Source organism: Lagenorhynchus albirostris, chromosome 3 (genome assembly GCF_949774975.1).
Source record: "Lagenorhynchus albirostris chromosome 3, mLagAlb1.1, whole genome shotgun sequence".
NCBI classification, from domain to species: domain Eukaryota; kingdom Metazoa; phylum Chordata; class Mammalia; order Artiodactyla; family Delphinidae; genus Lagenorhynchus; species Lagenorhynchus albirostris.
This window is the reverse complement of record NC_083097.1, coordinates 167,299,227-167,322,564: the sequence shown is the minus strand read 5'-3', so window position 1 is coordinate 167,322,564 and position 23,338 is coordinate 167,299,227. Positions and strand designations below refer to the sequence as shown.

The window sequence follows — 23,338 nt, the reverse complement described above, 5'->3', positions numbered from 1 at the left end:
CTATAATGAGAGCATCCAGAGGGTGATGCAGGCTGGAGCAGATCTAACAGAAAATAAAAGACCTTTATGGAGAAAATTAAGAGACGTTTTTGAAAGACTAGGAGGAGCTGTAACATAAACGGGGCTGCATGTGTTGGGGGGCTCCCTGCAAAGGTGCTGGCCAGCGGCCTTGGGGGATGTTGATTTCGATGCAGCCGGAGGGAGCAAGGCCCGAGGAAGAGGGGTCAGGAGAGGTCAGGGCTACGTGACCGGCCAGCTTGCAGGCAGGAGCAAGGACACTGTCTGGGGCTGCAGTGAAGGCCACTGCTCTTCCCCGGGGCGACCCTCACATGCAGCCCCAAATGTCACACGGGCACCCACGCCCCATGTCCCGTTTACTTAAAGTTCAGAAAACACGCCAGGCAGACACTGGACTGTTTAGGGAAGCATCCGAATCTGCTGGGGCTGCCGTGCGACAAAGTACCCGACACAGGGCTTCAGGAACCGAGGTTCATTGTCTCTCGGTCTGGAGGCCGGAAGTCCGAGGTCAGGGTGTGGGCAAGGCTGGTTCCTTCTGAGACCGCGAGGGAGGGTCTGTGCCAGGCTTCTCTCCTTGGCTCGTGGACGGCCACCTTCACGCTCACACGGCCTCTCCCTGTGTACCAGTCTGTCTGCATTTTGCCTTTCAGAAGGACACCGGTCACATTGGATAAGGGCCCACCCTAATGAGCTCATCTCATTAACTCATGACATTAGCAATGACTATTTCCAAACGTGGCTGCATTCTGAGGCCCCAGGGTTAGGACTTCTACATAGGAATCTGGGGGACACAGTTTAGCCTGTAACAGAGTAAACGTGCCAAAACCAAGAGGGGCTCCCTCGGAGCGGGTGGTCTGCAGCTGGGAGGGGCACGTGGTCCTTCCGGCTCTGTGCCTGTGTCGTGAGTGCTCCGGGCCCCAGTTCCGTGGGGCGAGTCAGAGCATGGGCTGCGGTGGGTGAATGAATGATGGACCCTCTGCTGTGGGCTCCGGGATCCAGGGCCCCGAGTCCCATCAACAGGTGAGGCGTTTGCATCTGACTCCAGAGGCCATGGAGGTGAGCTGTAGGGAGGTTAGGACAGTGGTTGTTGACATGGCTAGGTTGGGGTTCTGGCCCAAGAGGTTGGGAGACTCGGCAGGTGTCCCTGATGTGACTGGCAAGGACTGGGGTGGTGACTGCCCTGCCCCAGGGTGGGCTGCGTGGGGCGGGGCAGGAGCAGGCTGGGCTCTGCACCCGGGCGCCCCAGGTGGCACCTTGTAAAGTTGCCAGGGGGCATTGGTGCTCTCACGGGGGCGGGGTAAGTGGGAGAAAAAGCAGGTGGAAATAAAGAGTCCAGGTTGAAATTTGGGGACCGGGCCCTGGACGCCGCCTCGGCAGGCCAGTGGGGTTGTTGGAGGGTAAAAGGACAGGACGCACACCCCGCTCAGGGCCTGTGGGAGGACGCCTGTCCCCAGGGTCTTGGCTCAGGGCCTGTGGGAGGACGCCTGTCCCCAGGGTCTTGGCTTCAGCCCGAAGCGGCTTTTCCCAGGAGTGGAGTCAGCCCGTCGGGGGCCAGCCAGGGCGGGGGCTCCTGGGCCGGACCAGTTCAGACAGTCCCGAGAGACAAGGGTTTTAGCAGGACCCCTCCTGGGAAGGGTGGGAAGGATGCCTTGCGACCATGGGCATCTCTCCTCCCTCTCGAGCAGGCGCAAGGGGCTGCCGGCCTGAGGCCGGATGCAGGGCAGCCAGCAAGAGTAGACGCACTGTTTACCCAACTGCTTAGCAAAGGAATAATGGCTCTCTTTTCGTTAATTGAGTTGCGTTAAAATGAACCTTCGCCCAAACCCATCGACTGTTTATAGAGACAGCCGCACCCCCATGCCCCGTCACCTCCTGCTTGGGCCCGGCCCCGTCACAGGGACACTGTGCCTCGGTGTCTCGGGATCCCAAGAGCTGGCCTCAGGCTCACGCACGGCGAAGCCCCCGGTTCCTCTCCGGTTTTCCCTTTTCTAAGCAGATTGTTACCTAAATGGGGAGGGGTAGGGGGTGGTCTCTGTGTCCACTGAGAGTAAAACATGCTGCTGTAGACCAAACCCTGCAGGATGTGTGACCTCCTTCCTGGCATCTGCAGCCACTCTGTCCCCCTTCCAGGGCCTCAGCCCAGGACCCCCAGGGCTTCTCCAAAAGGCCTGCAGGCTCCGTGCTCTGTGGTGGGCTCAGTGTCACGTGGCTGTGGACCCCAGGCAGAGCGGGGACGTTCCCAAGGAGGCACCTCTGCTCACGGCTGGCTGCTTCCCTTTTCCAGACACCCCGTCCCTGTTCCACTCCAGAACCTGGTTCCCAAGAAGGAGGAGTTGGGGTGTTGGGACATCTCCCGGAACATTAGCCCCTCTAGAGGGGAAGGGGTCCCTTCAGGGGACAGAAGGAGGCTGCCACAGCTGGGGAGCCACACGCCCCAGTCGGGGGCTGTCCCTCAAGCCCTTGGAGGAAGATCGCTCTGAATGCATCAAATAAATAAGTGCTCACAGTCGGGGGTGACAGCAAACACGTCTGGGGAACGAGTGGAAGACGTTAAAGTGGTTTCTAGACTCCCTTTAACGCCAGCTTCCTGCCCCTCAGCGCTGTGAGTGTGAGGGGCGTTCAGGCGCGAGGACAGGACATTTTGTTTTAGGTTTGCGTGGGGAGGGCGTGTGCTTGCCGCCACTGCTCACGTAGGAAGCTCCCTGACTGGAGTAGGCGGAGGCGGGCAGGATGGAGGTGCCCGGATCCTACAGGGGCAGGAGGGGGCCCGGCTGGCTGCGGGTCCCTTGGCCTGGGGAGGGGGGCTGCTTCCCCTCCTGGCTGCCAGGTCCCACCAGCTCCCACTGCCGGGGGTCTGCAAGAGCAGCTGCCCTGTGGCCTGGCCCAGGATGGGACCAGCAGCCTCCGGCACAGCAAGCCCTGGTCCTGGCGGGAAGGCAGCTCATGTCCACCTGGCTTGCTGGGACCGCAAGGACTCCCTCCTCCTGCCTGGCCCTGGCCAGCTCTGGCCAAGCACGGCCACTGTCCCTTCTGGCAGCTCTGGAGCTGGGGGTGGCAGGGGCAGCGGCAGGGCCCCAGGAGGGCTGGTCCCAGAGTACGTGGTCCCCCGCAGGGCAGAGCAGGGCCGGGGATGGGTGTGCAGCCGCCCTGGGTCACTTCCCCCTCCCTCACGCACCTTTTTTGACGGCTTTAGGACAAGACCCCGGGGCGGCTGCACCCAGCGGTGAGCAGCAGGCTGGGCGGGGCATTGACACTCACGCCACAGTCCCCTGGCCTGGCCTGGGCTCCGCTCAGGAGGGATGCGGGCCGGCTGGGCCAGGCAGGGCAGGGTCCCTAAGCCAGGCAGCAGCCCTGCGCCCCCTGCTCTCCCCTGGGAGAACTTTGGTGGGAGAGGAGGCATGGGGGCCCCGGAAGCTGGCGCGGCTGTAACATCCGTCGGCAGTGGGGGGATTCTTGGCTGTGCCTCCCCGCGAAAAACAAGTCCAGACGGGCCTCAGCAACCCTGCTGGGGCAGAGGGGTTCCCTGCCATTCTGCGCCCCCTTGCACACCGGGGGTGGTGAGAGGCCCTGTGTGCTGGGGAGGGACCCGGCTCGGGTCTGAGGCACCGCTCCAGCTCCATTTCGAGGCTCCTTCAGGCGGGCCAACCGAGGGGCTTTCCAAGTGCGGCCTGCCTGCCCTAGGCCTGCGGTGGTCCCCACGGCGTGAGGACAGACGGAGCCCAGGTCCCCCCAGCGTCCCTAGTGCCCTTGGGCTTGTCCTCTAACAGGGTCCTCTGGGTGCGCCCCCGTCAGCTTCCCAGGGCCTAGTGGCCGTGAGGAAGGAGCCGGGGACGTGTCCTTCCCCAGCAGCATCTGGAGCCGGGGCAGCTCGCAGGCTCTGCTGTCCTGAGGCCCGGGAGGCCATCGTTGGACTTCCATTCGGGTGGCCGCGCTGTCAGGGAGGAGGGCATAGTGGATTTCCTTAGAGAACAAAGCCGTTTCTCCGGAAGTCCCTGCTGCCGTGTCAGAACAGGGCTCTGGGCTGCCTCAGCGCCATTTCTATAAATCAGTAGAAGCGGCAGGAAAGAGCCTGATCTCTTGGGCCCTTGGTCACCTCCTGGGGCTGGGCTGCTGTCACCAAACCTTATGAGCAGTGTTTACCCCACACCTCTCCCCGCCCCCCACCTTTCAGCGCCCCCCCATCCCCCCTCTCCCACGTCTCCTGGGACAGGGAGGTGACCTTTAGTGGCCAGGACCATCCAAGTCCAGCATCTGTAGAGGAGAAGCAGCTTTGTCTGCGGAATGCCCATTTCCTTTCCTCGGCTGGATAACTATTCCTGGGGTGCTGTCAGTTGGGGGGTCCTGGGGAGCGTGCTGGGCTCCTCCAGGTGGGCAAAGGCACAGGAGGGATCCTGACTGCACCCTTGCCCTTGGAAGGCTCAGGGCCAGAGGGCATGGGGGGCGCTGGCAAGCGCTCCCTCCTCTGAGCCTCTCTTGAAAAGCTCGGCTGCCTGCTCAGGACCCTGCGGGCTGCAGCGACCAGAGGGGCCCCTCCACGAAGGCCAGGCTGGCTCAAGCCTCTGCAGCTTGCCTAGTGGGGGCCGCGGGTGGGGGTCGGCTCCCTCCTAGCGCTCAGGGCCGGGGATCTGCCTGGAGGAAGGGAGGGAGGGCCCTTGCTTGACCCCTTCCTGGGTCAGGGCCGGTCAAGGACTAAGTGATGGCCTTGCCCTTGGGAGCATCATCCCACCTGTGTCGTTATCTTTGGCTGAGGGACGGGGGTGAAACACGGACAGGTTTTTATAGCAAGAGGTAAGTGTGGATGCCGCGGGGACCAGCAGACCCTGTCACGTGTCACGTGGTAACAGGTTTAGCCGGGAGAGGGACCACTGCTTTTCTGAGAGTTGTCCTTACTTTCCCGGCCCTCAGAGACCCAGACTGTGACGCATTGGAACCGACGGTTCACGGGTACCATCAGTAGGATGACCAGTACGTCCCCGGGTATCAGCTGCTGTCACACCTCATGTGACGTCCTGAGCCTGTGGGGACCCGGGACAGGCAGTGAGGGCCTGAGCTCGTGTGCCCATTCTCCAGGTGGGCAGGGAAGGCCCGAAGGCTGTGCTCTGAGCCGCTGGTCCTTGTGGGCGGGCATCCCTGAGGCTGTGCACACCTCGCCCTGAGCACAGCAGGCCTCGTGGAGCCCCCCGCCCGCATGCATCCCCAGTGGCTGTGTGATGTGACCACAGAGACCCGGTGGCTGAAAGCAACAGTCTTATTCTCCGACATTTCTAGGGGTCAGGAGTCCGACATGGGTCCCGCTGGACTAAAATCCAGGCATGGGCAGGGCTGGCTCCTCTGGAGGCTCCAGGGGAGAGTCATTCCCTGCCTTTTCCAGCTTCTAGAGGTGCCGCATCCCTGGCTCTCCGCCCCGTCCTCCATCCTCACAGCCAGCAGTGCAGCATCTCTCTGGCTTCTTCCGTAGTCACGGCTCCCCTGGCCCCAGCTGGATCCCCTGCTTTTAAGGATCCCTGTTAGTACGTGGGGTCCGCCTCGGGATCCTCAGCTCAACCTCATCTGCAGAATCCCTGCTGCCATGTCAGGTTCCGCATGCACAGGTCCCGGGGCTACAGTGTGGGCGTCTTTGGGGGCCATGACCCCTCCAACCACACCGCCCATCTCCGTTTATTTGACGAGCTGCACGCCCGCTGTGGTCCTGAATTAAGATGCTGCTGAAGACACTCCCTGTCCACCTCCCTCGCCACCCCGTCACCTGTCAGGCAGCCCCGCAGCGCCGGCCCTCGCGTCTTCCGGGCCCTGCAGGCCCCTCTGGCACTTCTGTTTCACACAAGTAGAACCACTTGTTTATGGTTTGTTGTCTAAGGTTTTGCTTTTTAAAAATTCCACAAACCGTGTGCGTTTACTGTAGAAATAAAGGAAACTCAGACACGTGAAAAGAAAATGCATCCCACCTCCTCCCCCCTCCCCTCAGAAAGGATGTTCAGAGCCGGTCTCTTCCCAGCTGCTTTCCGACATCTCGCCTCGGCGCCCCATGCTCATTCCAGAAGGTGCTCTGAGCGTGTGGCAGGACTCTTGAGGCCAGGGTGCTGCTGCTCCAGGGCTCGGCCGCCTGGCAGGGGGACCTGGCAGCAGTGACAACTGCCCGAGGCCCGGGTTCCTTGGGGGAAGGCCTGTCTGGGCCAGAAGGGGCCCTCAACTAGTGCAGCCGGCTCCCGCTCCGGCTGGGGGGCTCGAAGGGGGTGCCTGGCCACTGGCCCCTGGGGTGCCCCGGCCCCCGCCTCTGACTCATCTCTCTTCTGTCCCCACAGAGGACGGGAGGGGCAAGCTGCGGCCAGCCAAGGCCAAGAGCGACCGGAAGAAGAAGAGCTATGGCCCTCTGCACCTCCACCACCCGCTCATGCCCCAGCTGCCGCCGCCCCCGCCCACCCAGTTCCCCACCGAAGAGGTGCCCCTGCTAGAGATCCCGGCACCGGCCACCGGCCCTGAGGCCGCCGAGGAGAACCCCCCGCCACCGCCTCTCAACGTGGTGCCCCCCGAAGCACCCAGCGAGGAGCCAGAGGTGAAGCCGCGCCCCATCATCCCCATGCTGTTCGTGGTGCCGCGGCCCGGCCCGGCGGCAGGCGACAAGGGCCGCGTGTCCTGCCAGCAGGCCTCTGAGCACTTTGCCCAGAAGGGCCCCACCTGGAAGGAGCAGGTGGCCCCCATGGAGCTGACGGGGCCCGAGGAGGAGAGCGGAGCCGGCGAGGTGCAGGTAGGGGGCAGTGGGTCCCTGGGGCCGGGGGTCCCCCTGCCCCACGTGCTGGCCACAGCCCCGCTCGTCCAAACGGCCCCTGTGGATCCTGTCCCGGAGGCCAACGGCACGTACGTGGTTTAGAAACCACTGTTGGGGGAACTTCCCTGGTGGTCCAGTGGTTAAAACTGCGTTCCCAAGGCAGGGGGCCCGGGTTTGATCCCTGGTCAGGGAACTAGATCCCACGTGCCACATCGAGGACCCGGCACAGCCAAATAAACAAATGAATATTAAAAAAAAAAAAAAAGAAAAGAAACCACTGTGGGTGTTGGCTGCCCGCTTCCTGGGGTCTTTTGCCCCTGACTGAGGACACTGGGGTCCCTCTGAGCTGGGCTCCACCGCCTCTACTTCCGGCCCCAGAGCTGCTCCCACAGAGGCCTCCTGTGCCATTTTAGGCTCCGTCGACCTTTTCCAAGTTGAAGATGGAGATCAAGAAGAGCCGGCGCCACCCTCTGGGCAGGCCACCCACCCGGTCCCCGCTGTCTGTGGTCAAGCAGGAGGCCTCAAGTGATGAGGGTGAGCAAGGGTGCCCCTGGCTCTGCTGCGCCCCTGCCCTGCCTTCCTCTGCCACCCGCCCGGCTTGCTCACTCCCGCCACCCCCAGCCGAGGTCGGGCCTGCAGACCCCTCCCCGGCACAGCCTCAGACCCTCCCCAAATGCTGTGGGGCCGAGGTGCCCCCTGCCCAGCCCACAGCTCCCGAGGTCAGGCCCGGCTGCCCCCAGGCCTCTGCCCTGCCCTTGTTTGCTCCATTTCCCCGGGGGCGCTTGCTCTACTGGGCCCAGGGCCTCAGATGTCGAGTGGGGCCCCTGAGGGGCAGGTGCAGCCACCTGGGCTCACACCCCAGCCCACTGCCCAGAGCCGGGGACCGTGGTGCCATTTGCCTTTCTGTGACTCGGTTTTCCCGTCTGTAAAATGGGGTCTTCTGGCCCCCCTCAAGGGGTCCTGCCAGGGAGGTGCACGGGGCTGAGGCCTGTGAAGCGTGTGGCCTGGTGCCAGGCACACGGTGGGTGCTGGGAATGCCGGGAACGCCGAGGCCACTTGTCACCCAGAGCTCCTGGTGCGATGCTTTCACAGTCTCCGTGGTAACCTCTGCCCCCTCCTTATCCTGTGAGAACCGAGAAGATGCCGTCAGCAGAGGCTCCTGCCCACGACCCCCAGCACACTTGCCGTGGCCCTTGTGCGTTTGTGTCCCTTCCTGGCCCTCCAGGTGAGCGAGGACCACACCTCATCCTCTCACAGCCTCGGGATCTGTTTGGATGCCTGGCGCAGAGCGTTTCCAGAGGGCAGCAACGAACGATGGTAGAGGTGCCGGCCACATCCCCCAGGGAGAGACTTGAGAAATGGATTCAGAGTTAGAGGATCATGGAGCAGCATGGGGCCCGGAACTGGCCCATTTCCAAGTCCATTTCCAGCAGAGACGTCCTGGCCCTGCGCTCCCTGCACCGGAGACAGGGCCGCGTGACCCCGAAGTGGGAGAAGCTGCTTCGAGAACAGAGGAAACCTCGCCCTTGGCCGTCGCCCCGCAGACACCTGTGACTCATGATGCTCCGGGCTCTGATCTCTGACCTGAGGCCAAGCTGCCCTCAGGGAAAGTCAGCGCCGGACTGGGGAGCGGCCAGTCCCAACAGAAGTGACCCTGCCTGCCTGAACCCAGCGTGCGCCTGGGAGAAGTTGGAAGAAGAGGCGGTGGCACTGGAGCTGGAGGGGCAGAGACGGAGAAGCTTCTATTTAACACTCGGCTGAAAGTCGGAGTGATTGTCTTATGTGCAGAAATCCTGCTAAGCCCATTTATCATCTTCCGCTTCAGCCTTCCGTTTAAGACGCACGCGGAGTGTGAAAAGTGCCTGGGTGGCTTCTTTGATTCTGAACCTAATTTGAGGGCGAGGACGCGGAGGGTTCTAGAAGCGGGTCTCGGGCTGGAGCTCTGGGAGCAGGAGGGGCCTCTCTGGAGATCAGATGTGGCCCCAGGGTCCCCGTGCATTGAGGCAGCCTCTGGCCTTACAGCTGGGACGGCTGTGGTACCAGCCATGCTGGCCCAGCTGCTGGGAAGGTTGGGGCCCCGGGGATGAGGACCCTGCTCCTTGGGCAGGTTCCTGGGGACTGCTGACGCTGATGCCAGGGCAGATGGCACCCCTGTGTCCTCAGGAAGTGCAGGAATGGGATGTGGGGGATTGCGGACAGTGAGCTGGGAGTCGAGGCCGGCGGAGGCCAGCCCGGTGACAGGTGATGGGAGGGACATCTGTCAGTGGCCTCCATCTTACAGGACATTGGGGCAGCAGTGCCCCCGCCCGACTCCCAGGGGAGTCTGTGCCTGACCTGCCAAGGCCTGACCATCCCATCTCCTGTCCCCAGATGGGATCAGCCCTGAGCTGAGGGGGGCCAGGGCACCTCCCTGCGGAGGGGCTCAGGGGCCGAGAAGCGGGGACCCATCCCCTCGAGTGCGCACTGGGTGGGGTGGGGTCCTGGGTGCTGAAGCTCCTCCCCCCTCCCACTTTACTCCAGAAGCCTTCCCTTTCTCTGGGGACGAGGACGTGGGTGACCCCGAGGCCTTGAGGTCTTTGCTGTCCCTGCAGTGGAAGAACAAGGCGGCCAGCTTCCAGGCTGAGAGGAAGTTCAATGCGGCGGCCGCCCTGACGGAGCCCTACTGTGCCATCTGCACCCTCTTCTACCCGTACAGCCAGGTGAGCCGGTGCTGAGGGACCCCCAGGCCATGCCGGGCCGGGCAGCATCCGCCTGCTCCCGCTGGCGCCAGGGCTCGCTCTGCCTGAAGGGAGTCCCTTCCCCCTGAAGGGAGGGTGATGGGGACCAAGGACCCATTTGCTGTTGGAGCCACAGCGGGCTCGGTGGAGAGCCCGACGAAGGCCCCTGTGAGGGCTGCGGGGAGAGAGCCCAGGGTCTGCGTTTCATTGGAAGGTAATTTATCGATGTGCCTCAAAGAGGATGAGAGTGCAAGGAAGCATCTCAGATGGCTGTCCTCTGAGAGGCCCTCAGCCCAGCCCAGCGGGCAGCGCAGGCAGCGGGCCCGGGGGTGGGTCCAGGTAGGCGCCTGCGTGGTGAACGGGGGCTGGCAGTGGGGGGCTGGGGCTGGGCGAAGACACACGCATGGCCTGGCGCCACGCGGCCGCCAGCTCTGTCCTGAGTTTCCAAGTTGTGATCGTGGCCTTTCCCCGCACTCTGCCCTGTACCATCCACCACCACGTCCTCCCGGTTTCCTCCTTAACTGGTTTCCTGCGTGTGCCCCTCACCCAGCCCTGACCACTGCCTGCCTCCTGCCCTTCCTGTTAGCACCTCACCACAGCCACGCATGGCCCAGCTGGAAAGCCCGCCAGGCTCACCACAGCCCCCGGCCTCTGCACATGCCCCACAGCCATCCTCTCCTGTGATATCTGCCCCCGCACGCACACATAGCATGCTCCGTGCTGTCCCCCAGCATCTCCCACACACCCACCCAGGCCTCTCCCTCGCCAGATGGATTTCTGTTCACCCTTTGATTCCACCCAGCTGCCACCTCTTCCAGGAAGCCTTCCTGGACCTGCTATCCCAAGCTGACTCTGGCATGCCCCCCAGCGTCCCCCATCCGCCTCTGCTCTTGCTCCTGCCCTCTGTTTATCAGCCCTTGGAGGACAGGGCCGGGTCTCACTTGTTTTGGGGTCCCCGGCTTCCAGCCTAGTGCCTGGCATCTTCCACGTATTAGCTGAGCTAGCCGAGCTCTGTGCCCCGTGCTGAGGGCAGCACACCCATCTCAAGGGCTCTGCCACTCAGAGCTACCAGGACCTGTGGTCCCTAAGTGAGCCAACATCTGGTCGTAGAAACAAGTAAGACGAAACGTCCAGACAGACGTCTTCTCTAGGCACGCCCCTCCTCAGCGCCGCTGGAAGTCATCACTGGGAACACTGGCTTAAGAGGCGAATCTCCTTAATCCCGGTTGCTAAGTGAAGCATTGTGACTCAGCTTAATCACGTCCATGGTATCAGCGGGTCTTGAGGGGCTGCCACTTCCGCAGTCCGGAGCCCTCAGAGTCGGGGACCAGGCTTCGCTTGTCCCATATCATGGGAAGGGCTGTGGCTGGACATTCTGCCTGTTTGGAAACCAGCCGGTCCCCTAATCCAAGTTGCCACATGGGGCGCCCCAGGGCCCCACCACCACACACACACAGTGCATCAGGCCAGTGGTCTCTGGTGGCCTCTTTCCTTATGCCCTGAGCCGGTCAGAGTCCTTCCGTCACTGGGTGCTGGGGAGGCTCGTCTGGGAGCCCCACCACCCTGTGACAGGCCCAGGGTTGCTGGATCCTGGTGCCATGGGCAGGATGTTTTCATCACAGTCTCTTCATCTGATTGGATTTGGGGGGACTGGGGTACAGCCGTCATGGGGCACGTGTGAGTCACAGGTGGGGAGAACGCCCCACATAGATACACAGATAACACGGCATCAGGTGATGGTCAGGACCACGAGGACAGACAGAGCAAGGAAGGCCTGGGGGCCGCTGGTTATGTGAGCAGAGATCTGAGCGCCCCAGGCAGTGGGAACGGCACATACAAAGGCCCCAGGGCAGGACCATGCCTGGCGTTTGGGAGGAACCGTGAGGGGGCCCTCGTGGCCGGAGCAGAGCGAGCCAGGGGCAGTGGGATGAGGGCGAGAGGGATGAGGGCAGCAGGGCAGTGTCTGTGCTGTCTGCAAGTAACCCTAAGTGGGAGGGCTTCTGGGTGGATGGGACAGAGTCTGACTGCCTTTGGGGAGGATCTCTCGGGGGCTTCTGAAGCAGGGTTGGGGCCTGGGAGGGTACGTCAGGGACACCCATGGTGGGGCAGTTGCAGGTGTCCTGGTAGGGGTGCTAGTGCGGCAAAGAGCAGCCTGGGGTGTGCTGCTTGGGGACGGAGGGATGGAGGATAGACTCAAGGATGTCAGGGGTCCCTGCCCGCCCCACGCTGGGCTCTCCACTGATGGCGGCCCTCCTCCTGCAGTCCCTACAGACCGAGAAGGAGACTCCCCAGGCCTCCCTTGGGGAGGGCCCCTCGGCCACACCGCCTTCCAAAAGCGGTCAGAAGACGCGGCCGCTGATCCCCGAGATGTGCTTCACCTCCAGCGGGGAGAACACAGAGCCGCTCCCCGCCAATTCCTACATCGGCGACGACGGGACCAGCCTGCTGATCTCCTGTGCTAAGTGCTGCCTGCAGGTCCATGCCAGTGAGTGCTGGGGATGGGGGAGAGCCGAGGGGTCCACCACACAGCCCCGCTTCACCCTCCCGAGACGGCCACCCTCGCCCCTTCCTCTGGCTGCTGCTTCGGGCCTATAGCGGGACCTGGCGTCATGGGGTGGGGGTCTTGACCTTTGGGGGCAGGTGTCCTGCCCTTCCCCCTGGCCAAGGCAGGACTGCCTGGTCAGCCTCCTTCTGGGAGGTTCCACCGAGGCCTGCCCTCCCCGCCCAGGGCCTGGGAGGCCGCAGGAGATCAGGTACCTGTCAGGGGCTGTGACGCTTTTAAACTCCACACTTTGGGGCCGGAGTTGGAACTCATGGTAGAGCTGAGGTTCTAGAGTGGTTCAGGGGTCGGATTTATCTCTGCCATCGGTGACTACCCTCCCCCAAACCCTGAAGGCCCAACCATAGCCTGAGACAGGAAGATGGATGTCTGTCCCCTTCTTGGGTGGGAGGGGGCAGCCAATGTGAGATTAAGCTCCCAGGACAGGGAAAAAGCTTCCTGGAGCCGCTTAATTTTGCGTGTGTACATCTCTGTCCAGCGCCCGCCCTGCAGAGGCCTGCCCGGAGCTCAGTCTGTCTCTTGGCTGGGAACCCGTCTGCTCTGCCCGGCCGGGCCCGGCTGTGAGACGTGCTCCTGGGCAGACGGGCCCCCCGGGGTTGGGGTTGGGGGGGAGGGGGTGGGCAGCAGCCAAGCTCACCACCCTGCCGCTCTCGAGGGGCCTGAGGTCCAGCCACGCAGGGGGAGAGGAGCCTCCCTCATTGCCCTTGGGAGGCAGAGTCCTCAGCACAGGCATCTTCCTTGAGCCCTGGCACCAGACAGAGGGGGACACCCCCAGGCCTGACCTTGGCTGAGGGCCCCAGGGGATGGAGCAGGGGGCCAGGTGTGGGCTCTCGGGTACCTTGCCGTCCCTCAGGGTGCCCCCTTCCTGCTGCCTTGCTTTCTCCCTGTCCTTTCCCCAGGGACCTCTCAGCACTGGCCAATGGCCCCTCTAGCCCACAGAGCCCGTTTGGTGGGTAGCGAGCCCCGGCTGGCTCAGGGTCCCTGCAGGACTGCTGGGCAGTGACCCCGGGTGAGGCAGGGTCCTGGGGCAGGCTGTGCCTTCTGCCCTTGCTCTGAGGCATGGTCCTCCGCCCCTCCTCCCTGCCCCCTCCCCCATGCTCCCTCTGCGACTGTAAACCCGGACCACATCCCAAAGCCAACACCTTGGTAACCCAGAGCCTCCGGCTGCGCTTTTGGAAACAGTGGACTCTGGGCCCAGCTCTGCTGCTCTGAACTCAGGGCTCCCCGAGGCCCACCTTGCATCTCACACCACCGCTCGGCCACCTTCCTCTCTCAGCTCAGAAGAGCCTGGGCGAGCCTCCCAGACTGGGGTGGGGGGCGAGGGCCAGGCTGAGCCTCCAGACCCGGCAGGGCTCCCGCTTGGGGGCCAGCTCTCCTGCCCCGCGTCAGTTTCCAGACTTTCTCCGGCTCTGTGTGCAGTGGCCCGGATTGAGGTAGAGCGGTTGGTGAGCACAATTACCCTCAATGCCGCAGCCGCCCTTCACCCCGCCCGGGGGGGGGGGGGAGGGGGCTCCGTGCAGCCCGCGGGCAGCCGCGGTGACAGATGCGCTGGCCCCTGTCTTCCAGGTTGCTACGGCATCCGCCCAGAGCTGGTCAACGAGGGCTGGACGTGTTCCCGGTGCGCGGCCCACGCCTGGACTGCGGTAACTCGCCCCTGCAGCTGGGGTGGTGCTCTGAAAGCCGGCGCGGCCCGTGGGGGAGCCGGTCCTGGGCCCCGGGCTCGCCCGATCCCGCAGGGTGACCTTGGGCTGGCGGCCTCACCTCCCTGGGTCTCGGGTGGAGCCCGACGCACTCTCTCGGCCCATCGCTTCCTGTGGCCGCTAGTTTGAAATGTAAGGACCGTGGGCGGGGGACGGAGCAGGTCCCGGAGCAGCAGGCGGGCGGCGCCGCCCTGCACACCCCTCACCTGTCTGTTGTCTGGTCCCTGTAGGAGTGCTGCCTGTGCAACCTCCGGGGAGGCGCCCTGCAGATGACGACTGACAGGAGGTGCGTTAGAAGGGACTCTCCTCCTGGGGTGTCCTGAGGGGCGATTCGGGGCGGGGGCCGGACCGGCAGGAGCAGACGAGGTCCCCTTGGCCTGGCCAGCCGGTGCGCAGTCGTGAGATGACCCCAAGGGGACGGAGCGCACCTGTGACCCCTGACCCCACCCGCTCCGCCCCCCCAGGTGGATCCACGTGATCTGCGCCATCGCCGTCCCGGAAGTGCGGTTCCTGAACGTGATGGAGCGCCACCCCGTGGACATCAGCGCCATCCCCGAGCAGCGGTGGAAGCTGGTAGGGGCCCTGGAGAGTCCCTAGGCCCCAGGGATGCAGGGTAGCTGCCAGGGAAGCAGAAGTCGCGATTTCAGTTTGGCCAACAGTTACTCTTTGAATAGCCATGGGGGTACCCGGAGAAAAGCAGGGCGCCCCTCCCCGTCTCTATTTCCAGCTTTTCACACAGAGGAAGCCACCGCACTCTGCCCAGTTCTTTCTTGCCTAACCTGCGATATGCCGCCAAACAGAATTTTAAGTACCCAATCCAGTTACAGTGGTCATCGAGCAGGGCTCTAGAATGTCTTCATCATGCCTAACTGAAATTTCTCACACGTTAAACGGCAGCTCCCTATTTCCCCTCCCCCACCCTTGCGACCATCACTCTGCTGTCTGCTTCTGTGAGTTTGTTTCCTGTGCCTTGTGGAAGTGGAACCACGCAGCATGGGTCCTTCTGTGTCTGGCTTTTTTCACGGAGCAGAATGTTCTCAATATCCATTCACATTGCTGCAAATGGCAGGATTGCCTTCTCTTTCATAGCTGAGTAATATTCCATTGTATTTCTGCATCACGTCTTCTTTATCCGTTTTCTGTCGAGGGACGCTTAGGTTGCTTCCAGGTCTTGGCTGTTGTAAACGATGCTGCAGTGAACATGGGGGTGTAGGTGTCTTTTCAAGATAGTGATTTTTTTTCCTTCAGACAAAAACTCAGGAGTGAAATTGCCAGATGGTATGGTAGTTCTATTTTTAATTTTTTGAGGAACCACCATACTGTTCTCCACAGCAGCTACACCAATTTACATTCCCACCAACAGTGCATGTGGGTTCCCTTTTCTTTCTGTCCTCAACAATACCTCTTGTCTTCTTGATGATAGACATTCTAACAGGTGGTTTTGATTTGCATTTCCCTGATGATTAAGTGATGTTGACATCTGTTCGTGTACCTGTTGGCCATCTGTATGTTTTCTTTCTTTTTAAATTTATTTATTTTTGGCTACGTTGGGTCTTCGTTGCTGCGCACAGGCTTTCTCTAGCTGCAGCAAACGGGCTGCTCTTCATTGTGGTGCATGGGCTTCTCCTTGCGGAGCACGGGCTCTAGGTGCACGGGCTTCAGTAGTTGTGGCATGCAAGCTCAGTAGTTGTGGCTCACGGGCTCTAGAGCGCAGGCTCAGTAGTTGTGGCATACAGGCTTAGCTGCTCTGTGGCATGTGAGATCTTCCCGGACAGCGCTCGAAGCCGTGTTCCCTGCATTGGCAGGCGGATTCTTAACCACTGCGCCACCAGGGAAGCGCCCTCTATATGTTTTCTTTAGGGAAACGTCTATTCAAGTCCTTTGCCTATTTTTGAACTGGGCTGGTGGCTTTTTTGCTCCTAAGTTGTAGGAGTACCATCACTGGCCCCTCTAAGGAGCACGGCCATCCTTGGGCAGGTGTGGTCTTGCAAGGCTCACGCCTCCCGCTCTTGCTGGTAACACACACACCCCTCCCCCATCTGGGAGAGCCTTTGGCTCAGTGGGCAGTAGGCAGACAGTGAGCAAACACTGGCTTCCCTTCCCAGCTTGGCCACCAGCCAGTTGTGTGACACTGGACAGATTCCTTGACCTCTCTGTGCCTCAGCCTTCCCCTCCGTAAAATGGGGCTGCTAACAGTCCCCTGTGTGGGGAGCATCAGCTGGGCCACAACAGAAAGCGCTAATCATGCCATCTGAGCACCAGCATGTGCTCTCAGGTCATCACCACCTGTGAGTTTGCAGGTGGCCGTGTGGGGGACATGTGGGTGATGGGATGTGTCTTGTGGCATCTGGGAGCTGGGTCCTTGGCCCAGGGGTATGGACAGCATCCTGGCTGCTTTTCCTGCCTGGTTTATTTCCCAGCTGCCTGGGGCAGGCCTGGCTAGTGACACTCCTCCAGGCCTCTAGTGGGCAGGAGGCAAAGAAATGGGGCTGCGGGCACTGAACCCAGCGGGGAGTCCCAGCGAAGGCACAGAGACCGACTGCGGAGCCCACAGGTGCGGGGCCCCCGGGCAGGGCTGAGTGGGCAGCCAGCTGGAGCCGTGTGGGAGGGGACGGACGGGGCTTGGTCAGGAAACGGGGGGCACTGGGGCCAGCGCCAGCCCCGCCCAGCAAGGACGGGCGTTAGGAAGAGGCTGGCGCCTGCGGGTGATTCCTCCAGGAGCACGGGCGGGAAAGGCCTCATTATTCAGGTGGAGTGACGGTGCGGTGCGCTCTGCCGTGATAGAGCCTCCCTCCCAGACGCCTTATGGATCATCTGACATTTCCCGCTTGCAGCCTCTTCATTACCAGCACTTGTAACGATGAATTAAAAATCCTTTTACACGAGGCTCGCTTGTATCGCCTAATGGAGCCTCGCACGGAAGCCGGTGGTTAACTCCTGCGTGCCCGGCGCCCGCCTGCCTTCCTGGGGCATGTGCAGGCCGCAGGCTCAGGGACGGTCACGCCTGGTCACCCGCCCAACTTTCTGTCCCCGTGACTCCCTGGCCACTGGTCCTGGTGAGCGGGGGTGGCCCCAGCCTGCCGGCGGCCTGAGCCTCGTGCTCACCCTCTCACCAGGCCAGGTCAGGTTGCGAGGCTGCCGGGGCGGGTGCCCTGAACCAGCTCTGCCCTCTCGTTGGCCCTGCCGTGAGGTGTAGAGGCCGGTGTCACATCCTGATGGGAGGGAGGGTGGGCTGGCAGGCAGGCGGTGAGGGATGACGGCAGGGGCCGGTGGGGAAGAGGGGAGGCCAGAGACATAGGGCATGGTGCCTTGCAGCCTCCATGGCTGATGGCACACCCAGCCGTAGCCCTTGGCCTCCTCTTGGCCACTGTTCTCCACCAATGTCCACACCCCACCCTGTACCACCCCCCATCCCCACCCCCGCCTCACTGCCTCCAGTGAGGGAGTCCCAGACACAGGACTCACCCTTAAGGCAGCCCTGAGCTCAGCCCTTGATAAATGGCCCGATGGGGGCCTGGCCTGTGTTCCTCATGACGTGTAAACTCGGAATAATGAGCTGCCCCCGGAGGCTGGATTGAACGAGCTGCGTGTCAGGCCTGGCTGTCAGGTTTCTCCCGGGCCTCGGCTGTGGGGTCGCGGTCCGGTCGCCAGGGCAGCTGTGCTCCACCTTCCGCTCCCCGTGGAGCCACGCAGAGCACAGTCCTCAAGGGCCGTGTTGTGCTTCTGCACCTGTCCCCGCGGGCCGGCTGGAGAATCAGGCATCGACGGTTTAATGATGAGATATCATTGCCATCGATTGGCGCCGGGCAGCACTCCTGCAGCGCCTTTGCTGTGGGGCTTCTCTGGCTTTTGAATGCGGTTTACAAAGCAGTGAAGGCCCGCTTATTAAACGCCCAGAGTGACGGGCTGGTGGTTGCTGAGTGGTGGCAGGGCGTGGGCGTAGGTGCACATCGGCGGCCTGGGAGCTGATGCCCAGCAGAGCAGGTCACCCAGGCAGGGCGTTCCCACGGTGTGGGCCCTCTGCCCCTCCTTATGAAGGGCTACACTGCAGCGTCTCTCATTCAAAATTGAGATAAAATCCCCCATTTATATATTTATTTTCTTTAACAAAAAAATCCCCCATTTTAAAGAGAACGTTTTCCTTTTACTACAGTTACAGAGTTAGGCAACCATCACCTCTATCTAGTTCCAGAACATTCCATCACCCCAGAAAGAAACCCCCTCCCTATCGGGTGACTGCCATCTCCCTCCCTCAGCCCCTGACAACCCCTAACGCACTGGCTGTCTCTGTGGATCTACCTGCCTGTTCTGGACGTTTCCCATCAATGGAATCACACCCTGTGTGTCCTTCTGTGCCTGGCTTCTCTCGCTGAGCATCGTGTTCTCAGGGTCCATCCACGTGGTAGCGAGTGTCAGTGCCTGTCTCCTTTTCATGGATGAATCACGCTTCACTGTGTGATTGTTGGTGCCTATTCCAGTCTTGGAAGTGCTCCTGGGGGGCAGCTGCAGGCCGGGTTGGTGGGCCTGGGGTGGTTTGTGGGGGGCTCTACATCGCGGTCAAGACTCTCCCAGGATGCCTCCACTCAAGGCCGGCTGCCGGGACTCCGCACTCCAGCCCTGGGTCTCAGAGTCACTCCCAGGAGACAGACCTGGGGGCCCGGCAGGAGGCCTCCCAGCCCCAGGGGGCGGGGGCGGGGGCGGGGGCAGAGGCACCGGCCAGAGCCCCATTCCCACCGCCGTGTCCCCGCAGAAATGTGTGTACTGCCGGAAGCGGATGAAGAAGGTGTCGGGCGCCTGCATCCAGTGCTCCTGCGAGCACTGCTCCACCTCCTTCCACGTGACCTGCGCCCACGCCGCTGGCGTCCTCATGGAGCCAGACGACTGGCCCTACGTTGTCTCCATCACCTGCTTCAAGCACAAGTCGGGGGGTCACACTGTGAGTGCCCTCCTGCCCTCCGCCCTGTTTCCCTGTCCGCCCACCCGCCCCGCTGTGTTCTGACACCCACTCCGCCTCCAGGTCCAGATCCTGAGGGCCGTGTCCTTAGGGCAGGTGGTCATCACCAAGAACCGCAACGGGCTTTACTACCGGTGCCGCGTCATCGGCACCACCACGCAGACCTTTTACGAAGTGAACTTTGACGACGGGTCTTACAGCGATAACCTGTACCCAGAGAGCATCACCGTGAGCAGCGCAGGGCCGAAGGGGGCGGGGCCAGTGGCGGTGGGTGGGGCTAGGGGCGGGCACAGGCTCAGGGCAAGCGTTGCCCTTAGGAAGGGAGGTAGCCGGATCCCTCACAGGGGTCCCCTGCATCCAGGGTCACCATTGTCCCTGATGGACAGGCCCAGGCTGTAGGGCCCCTGCTAGAAAGCGCCACCTGTTTCTGTAGAAACAGCAGAGAGCCAGGCCAGTCTAGATACGCCTGCAGGCGGGCGATACCCCAGGGCTGGGATGGCCACGGCACCCCCGGCCTGGGCACCTGCCCACAGCTCCCCTTGATAGTTCAAGCTGAGAGCACTGCCTTCTTCCTGGTGGCAAAATCTACCAGATGGGACCTTTCTTAGCCCAGGCGAGCGCGGTGACCGAGGCCGAGGGCGCCCCTTACCCCCCGCCTGTTCTTCCTTCCACAGAGTAGAGACTGTGCCCGGCTGGGTCCCCCGCCTGAGGGCGAGTTTGTTGAGCTCCGGTGGACTGATGGCAACATCTACAGGGCCAAGTTCATTTCCTCTGTGACCAGTCACATCTACCAGGTGAGGGGGTCCTGTCTACCAGGTACAGGGATGGGCTGGGGCGGGGCCCTCGACGAGGTCCTGCTGGGGATGATGGCGTTTGCCCACTAACTGAGAAGGTCAGCACAAGCTGGAAGGTTGTCCAACTGTCCAATATTATCCCCTTTGGAGGTGTCTTCCCGGTGTGTGTGTGTGTGTGGGGGGGGTAGAACATACATAACATAAAATTTACTGTTTTAACCAATTTTTAAGCGTACAATTCAGTGCCCTTGTTTTTTTTAAAAACCAAGTTGGTTGTGAGCTTCTCACCGTAATTGTGGAAAAGAAATTATTGAAAGGGGTGGAATCTTTGAAGAGAAACCACCCGTATCCCAGCGGGAAAGATGATAGCTGCTGACCCTGTGCTGCTTCCCGTGGCTTGTCTGGCAAGCAGGCCGTGAGAGTGCGGGTGTCGGGCCTCAGCCAGCCAGGCTGAGCAGCCGGCAAGCTGAACTGTGTCCCCTTGGCAGGTGGAGTTCGAGGATGGGTCCCAGCTGACGGTGAAGCGTGGTGACATCTTCACCCTGGACGAGGAGCTCCCCAAGAGGGTCCGGTCCCGGCTGGTAAGTGGCTGGGGGTGGGGGTGAGTGCTGCTGCCTGGGAGAGTGACCCGTCAGGTGGCCTTGACCTCCTGCCTCGGCCTTTGCCTGGTCTGGGATGGGAGGGTCAGCCCGGCCGGTGAGGAGGAGACAGAAGCGCCTGCACATGGATCTGAGCTGCAGGTCAGCAATGCACAAAGGAACAGGGGAGACTGGCCTCTTCTCACAGCCTTTCACTGTCTTCTTTCTTTTGTGTTTAATCCAAGGTTTTGAGGATTGGGGGCTGTGGCCATGGGTGGAAGAGCTGAGTCAGAGCTGGTGGGGGTCTCAGATGCCAGGTTCCCTTGGGGGACGGACAGGAGCTGCCAGGCAGACGAGTGGCCTGTATACACCCTGGCCTTGCCTCCTGCACTCTGTGGATGGCAGGGCGCCCGTCCTGCTAGGGAGCCAGTGACTGGGAGCTTAGGGCCCCTCCTCTGCCTGATGGGGGGCTCACTCAGTGAGCGTTGTTTCTCAGAACATTGTCATTGGCTGAGGGTCAGCAGCCCAGGGCCCTTGACCCCCAGCAGGGCAGGCATCTCCTCCAGCCAGGCCCCCGAGCGGAGCCTGTATTTCAGTCTGTTCCAGCTGTGATAACAAAATATTACAGACTGGAACTTACACAACAAGCTATCTCTCACAGTCCTGGAGGCTGGAAGTTCAAGATCAAGGTATCAGCAGATTCGGCGCCTGGTGAGGGCTGGATCCTGGCTTACAGACACCTGCCTTCTGGTGTGCTCACAGGGTGGAGAGAGAGAGCGAGAGAGAGCTCTCTGGGATCCCTTTATAAGGGCACTGATCCCATTCGCAAGGGCTGCACCCTCATGACCTCATCACCTCCTGATACCATCACACTGTGGCAGGGTAGGGCTTCAACACAGGACTCTGGGGGGGGGGGGACACAGACCTAAAGGCCGCAGCACGCCATCCGCACTAACCCCAGTGCCGTCTGATCTCCTGCAGTCGGTCACCACGGGGGCCCCGCAGGAAAATGTCTTCTCGGGAGAAGAGGTGAAGGCCGCCAAGCGCCCGCGGGTGGGCACCCCTCGCGCCGCGGAGGACTCGGGGCGGAACCCGGACTACCCGGCCTTCATGGAGAGCCTCCTGCAGGCGCAGTGCTGGCCCGGAGCCCCGTTCTAGGACAGCCGGCCACCCGGCGACCCCTTGGCCCAGCAAGGCAGGCGCGGCGGGCCCAGGCATTTGCTTGCTGTGAATCCCTGTCCTCGCCTCCGTGGCCCGAGAGGCTACCTCGGCGACAGGAGCGAGCAGGACGCCACACGCGCCCCCGGACTCAGGGAGCAGGGCCACGTGGGCTCTGGGGGGCCGGCGGGGGCACGCGCCACCCCCTCAACCCAGATTCGTAAACCACGTTAAGCTCTTCTTCTCGAAAAGGTGCTACTGCATTGCCTGCCTCCTGAGCAGCCTTTGAGATTGTGACTTCTGTACATAAATCACCTTTGTGAGGTTCTTTCTATAAATACCTATTGTTTAAAAAAAATGCAAGAAGAAAAGGAAAGAAACGGAAGAACAAGCCCCAAAGTTGTTTTCTAGATTTGTGGCTTTAAAAACAACAAGACAAAATGTCCTTTTTCTCAGAACCAAGATTGCTGCGGGAGATGAAGGCAGCTCGTCTTTTCGTTTGTTGTGTTTTCTGGTCTCGCTGGTCTGTGAGTGGCGGGGATGCACTGTAGCTGCGGTGAGACCTGGGGGCACCCAGGGATCCCGGACGGTGGCGCCTGGTCACTCACTCTCTCCCAGTCGTGAGATGGAGAAGGTCCAGGTGGCTGGCATCGCCGCCAGCGCCCAGTGGGAGGAGACCGGCAGCTCCCTGGGTGGCCTGCCCCTTGTCTGCGTGGCCTTTTGCAAAATAAACGCTCTCTCCTCTGGTGGCTCCATCTTTTGCTTCTTCCCCTCGGGAGACCCATCCCCCAGCTGAGGCCTCGGGTGGGCGGTCCTCGGGGGTCCGGCTGCGGCCCAGGTGTGCAGGGGGTCTTCCCCGGAACCCGAGGGGCTGGCACATCCTGTATCCTCTCTGTGACGCGTGGATTTGTGTGTCCAGGAGAGAGAGAGCGCGAGAGGGAATCGTTTTCAGCTCAGAGGAAATCTGCCTCGTAAGGGTTGTGGGTTGAGTTTCCAGGCAAAAACGTGCTTCTTAGCCCCCCGCCTCTCAGCTAGCCCGCTGTCCCCTGTAGGGGGATTGAGGGCGTCATTTGCTTGTATAGAACTTTTTTTAATTTAAAAAAAGAGGCTCTAACGGTTGCCAGGCCAGAGAGAACCATGTAAGGGAAGCGGAGAGCAACTTCCTTGGTGGGGAGGGGGCAGGTGACCCGGAGGGGCGGGTGGGGCGGGAGGTGCCAGGGGAGTCGGCGGAATGTCTGGGTTTCCTCTGCATGCAGCAGCCCCTGCCCCAGGGCGCTGTCACTGTGTTCATATGTAGTTTGAAAATGCTATTTATATTGTAAAGAGAATAAAAGGAAGCGGGCAGACGCCCCTGCGGCCCTGGGTTGGGCGGTGGGCCGGCCCCCGTGGCCGGTCCCTCTGGGTTGCTGCACCCCGTCCGTCGGTCGTGGGTTCCCAGACAACTCGTGCAGACAGGTGGTCTCACAGCAAAGGGGAACGCACACTTCCCCCACGAAGATAACATCCGTGTCTGTGTGCGAAAGCAAAAAACAAACCCACCCACCCTGGTTTTTTTCCCACCTGAGATTAAGGATGCGCGCTGTATTTTTGCCTAATTCCCCTGCCTCTAGGTTCATAATGAATTAAAGGCTCGCGAGCACTGCGAATTACAGCTCCAGGTCTTTGCAGTGTCTTCTTTTCTGAGTGGGCGCCGGGAAGGCGGTCGGCGGTCGGCGGTCGGCGTTCTCCGGCAGGGGTGGGCTCCGGTCTCCCCCTCCAGGATGGAACAGGCGTGGAGCCTACCCGGAGGCGGGGCGGGGGGTGGGGCACGCGGCCTGGCGCCGCAGCCCCTGCTCCCCGCCTCCAGGGTGGAAGAAGTTTCCTTCCTGAGCTGGACATCTGAAACATGGCCCCACACAGGCCCCCAGCATCGGAGGCAGTCAGGGACCCTCTTCGTCTGACCCACCCCTTGCTTGTCAGGGGCCTGCGGCCACCCTCTCCCCCGGCCCTCCCAGCCTCAACCCAGTTCTTGTGACATCTGAGCCGGGGAGCGTATCTTGTGGTGGGCGGCCGCTGGGCATATGGGAGACAGTGGGGTCTCCCACAGTGGGGTG

At 61.8% G+C, this 23,338-nt stretch overlaps 1 protein-coding gene across 4 annotated transcripts in view; it reads left to right on the top strand.

The window, feature by feature from the left end:
• The window catches only part of KDM4B (lysine demethylase 4B), a 134,062-nt gene extending 112,068 nt beyond the window's left edge, over nt 1–21,994 (top strand). For 2 of the 4 annotated variants that reach the window (XM_060145491.1, XM_060145475.1), the window contains 12 exons: nt 6,321–6,763; nt 7,198–7,318; nt 9,305–9,483; nt 11,764–11,986; nt 13,628–13,704; nt 13,992–14,047; nt 14,226–14,334; nt 18,512–18,697; nt 18,779–18,943; nt 19,390–19,509; nt 19,998–20,090; nt 21,069–21,994. In XM_060145491.1, the coding sequence (XP_060001474.1) occupies nt 6,321–6,763; nt 7,198–7,318; nt 9,305–9,483; nt 11,764–11,986; nt 13,628–13,704; nt 13,992–14,047; nt 14,226–14,334; nt 18,512–18,697; nt 18,779–18,943; nt 19,390–19,509; nt 19,998–20,090; nt 21,069–21,245 (1,949 nt within the window). In that variant the 3' untranslated portion in view covers nt 21,246–21,994. The other 2 variants (XM_060145477.1, XM_060145476.1) reach the window with 2 other exon arrangements.
• Nucleotides 21,995–23,338: the final 1,344 nt, after the last annotated feature.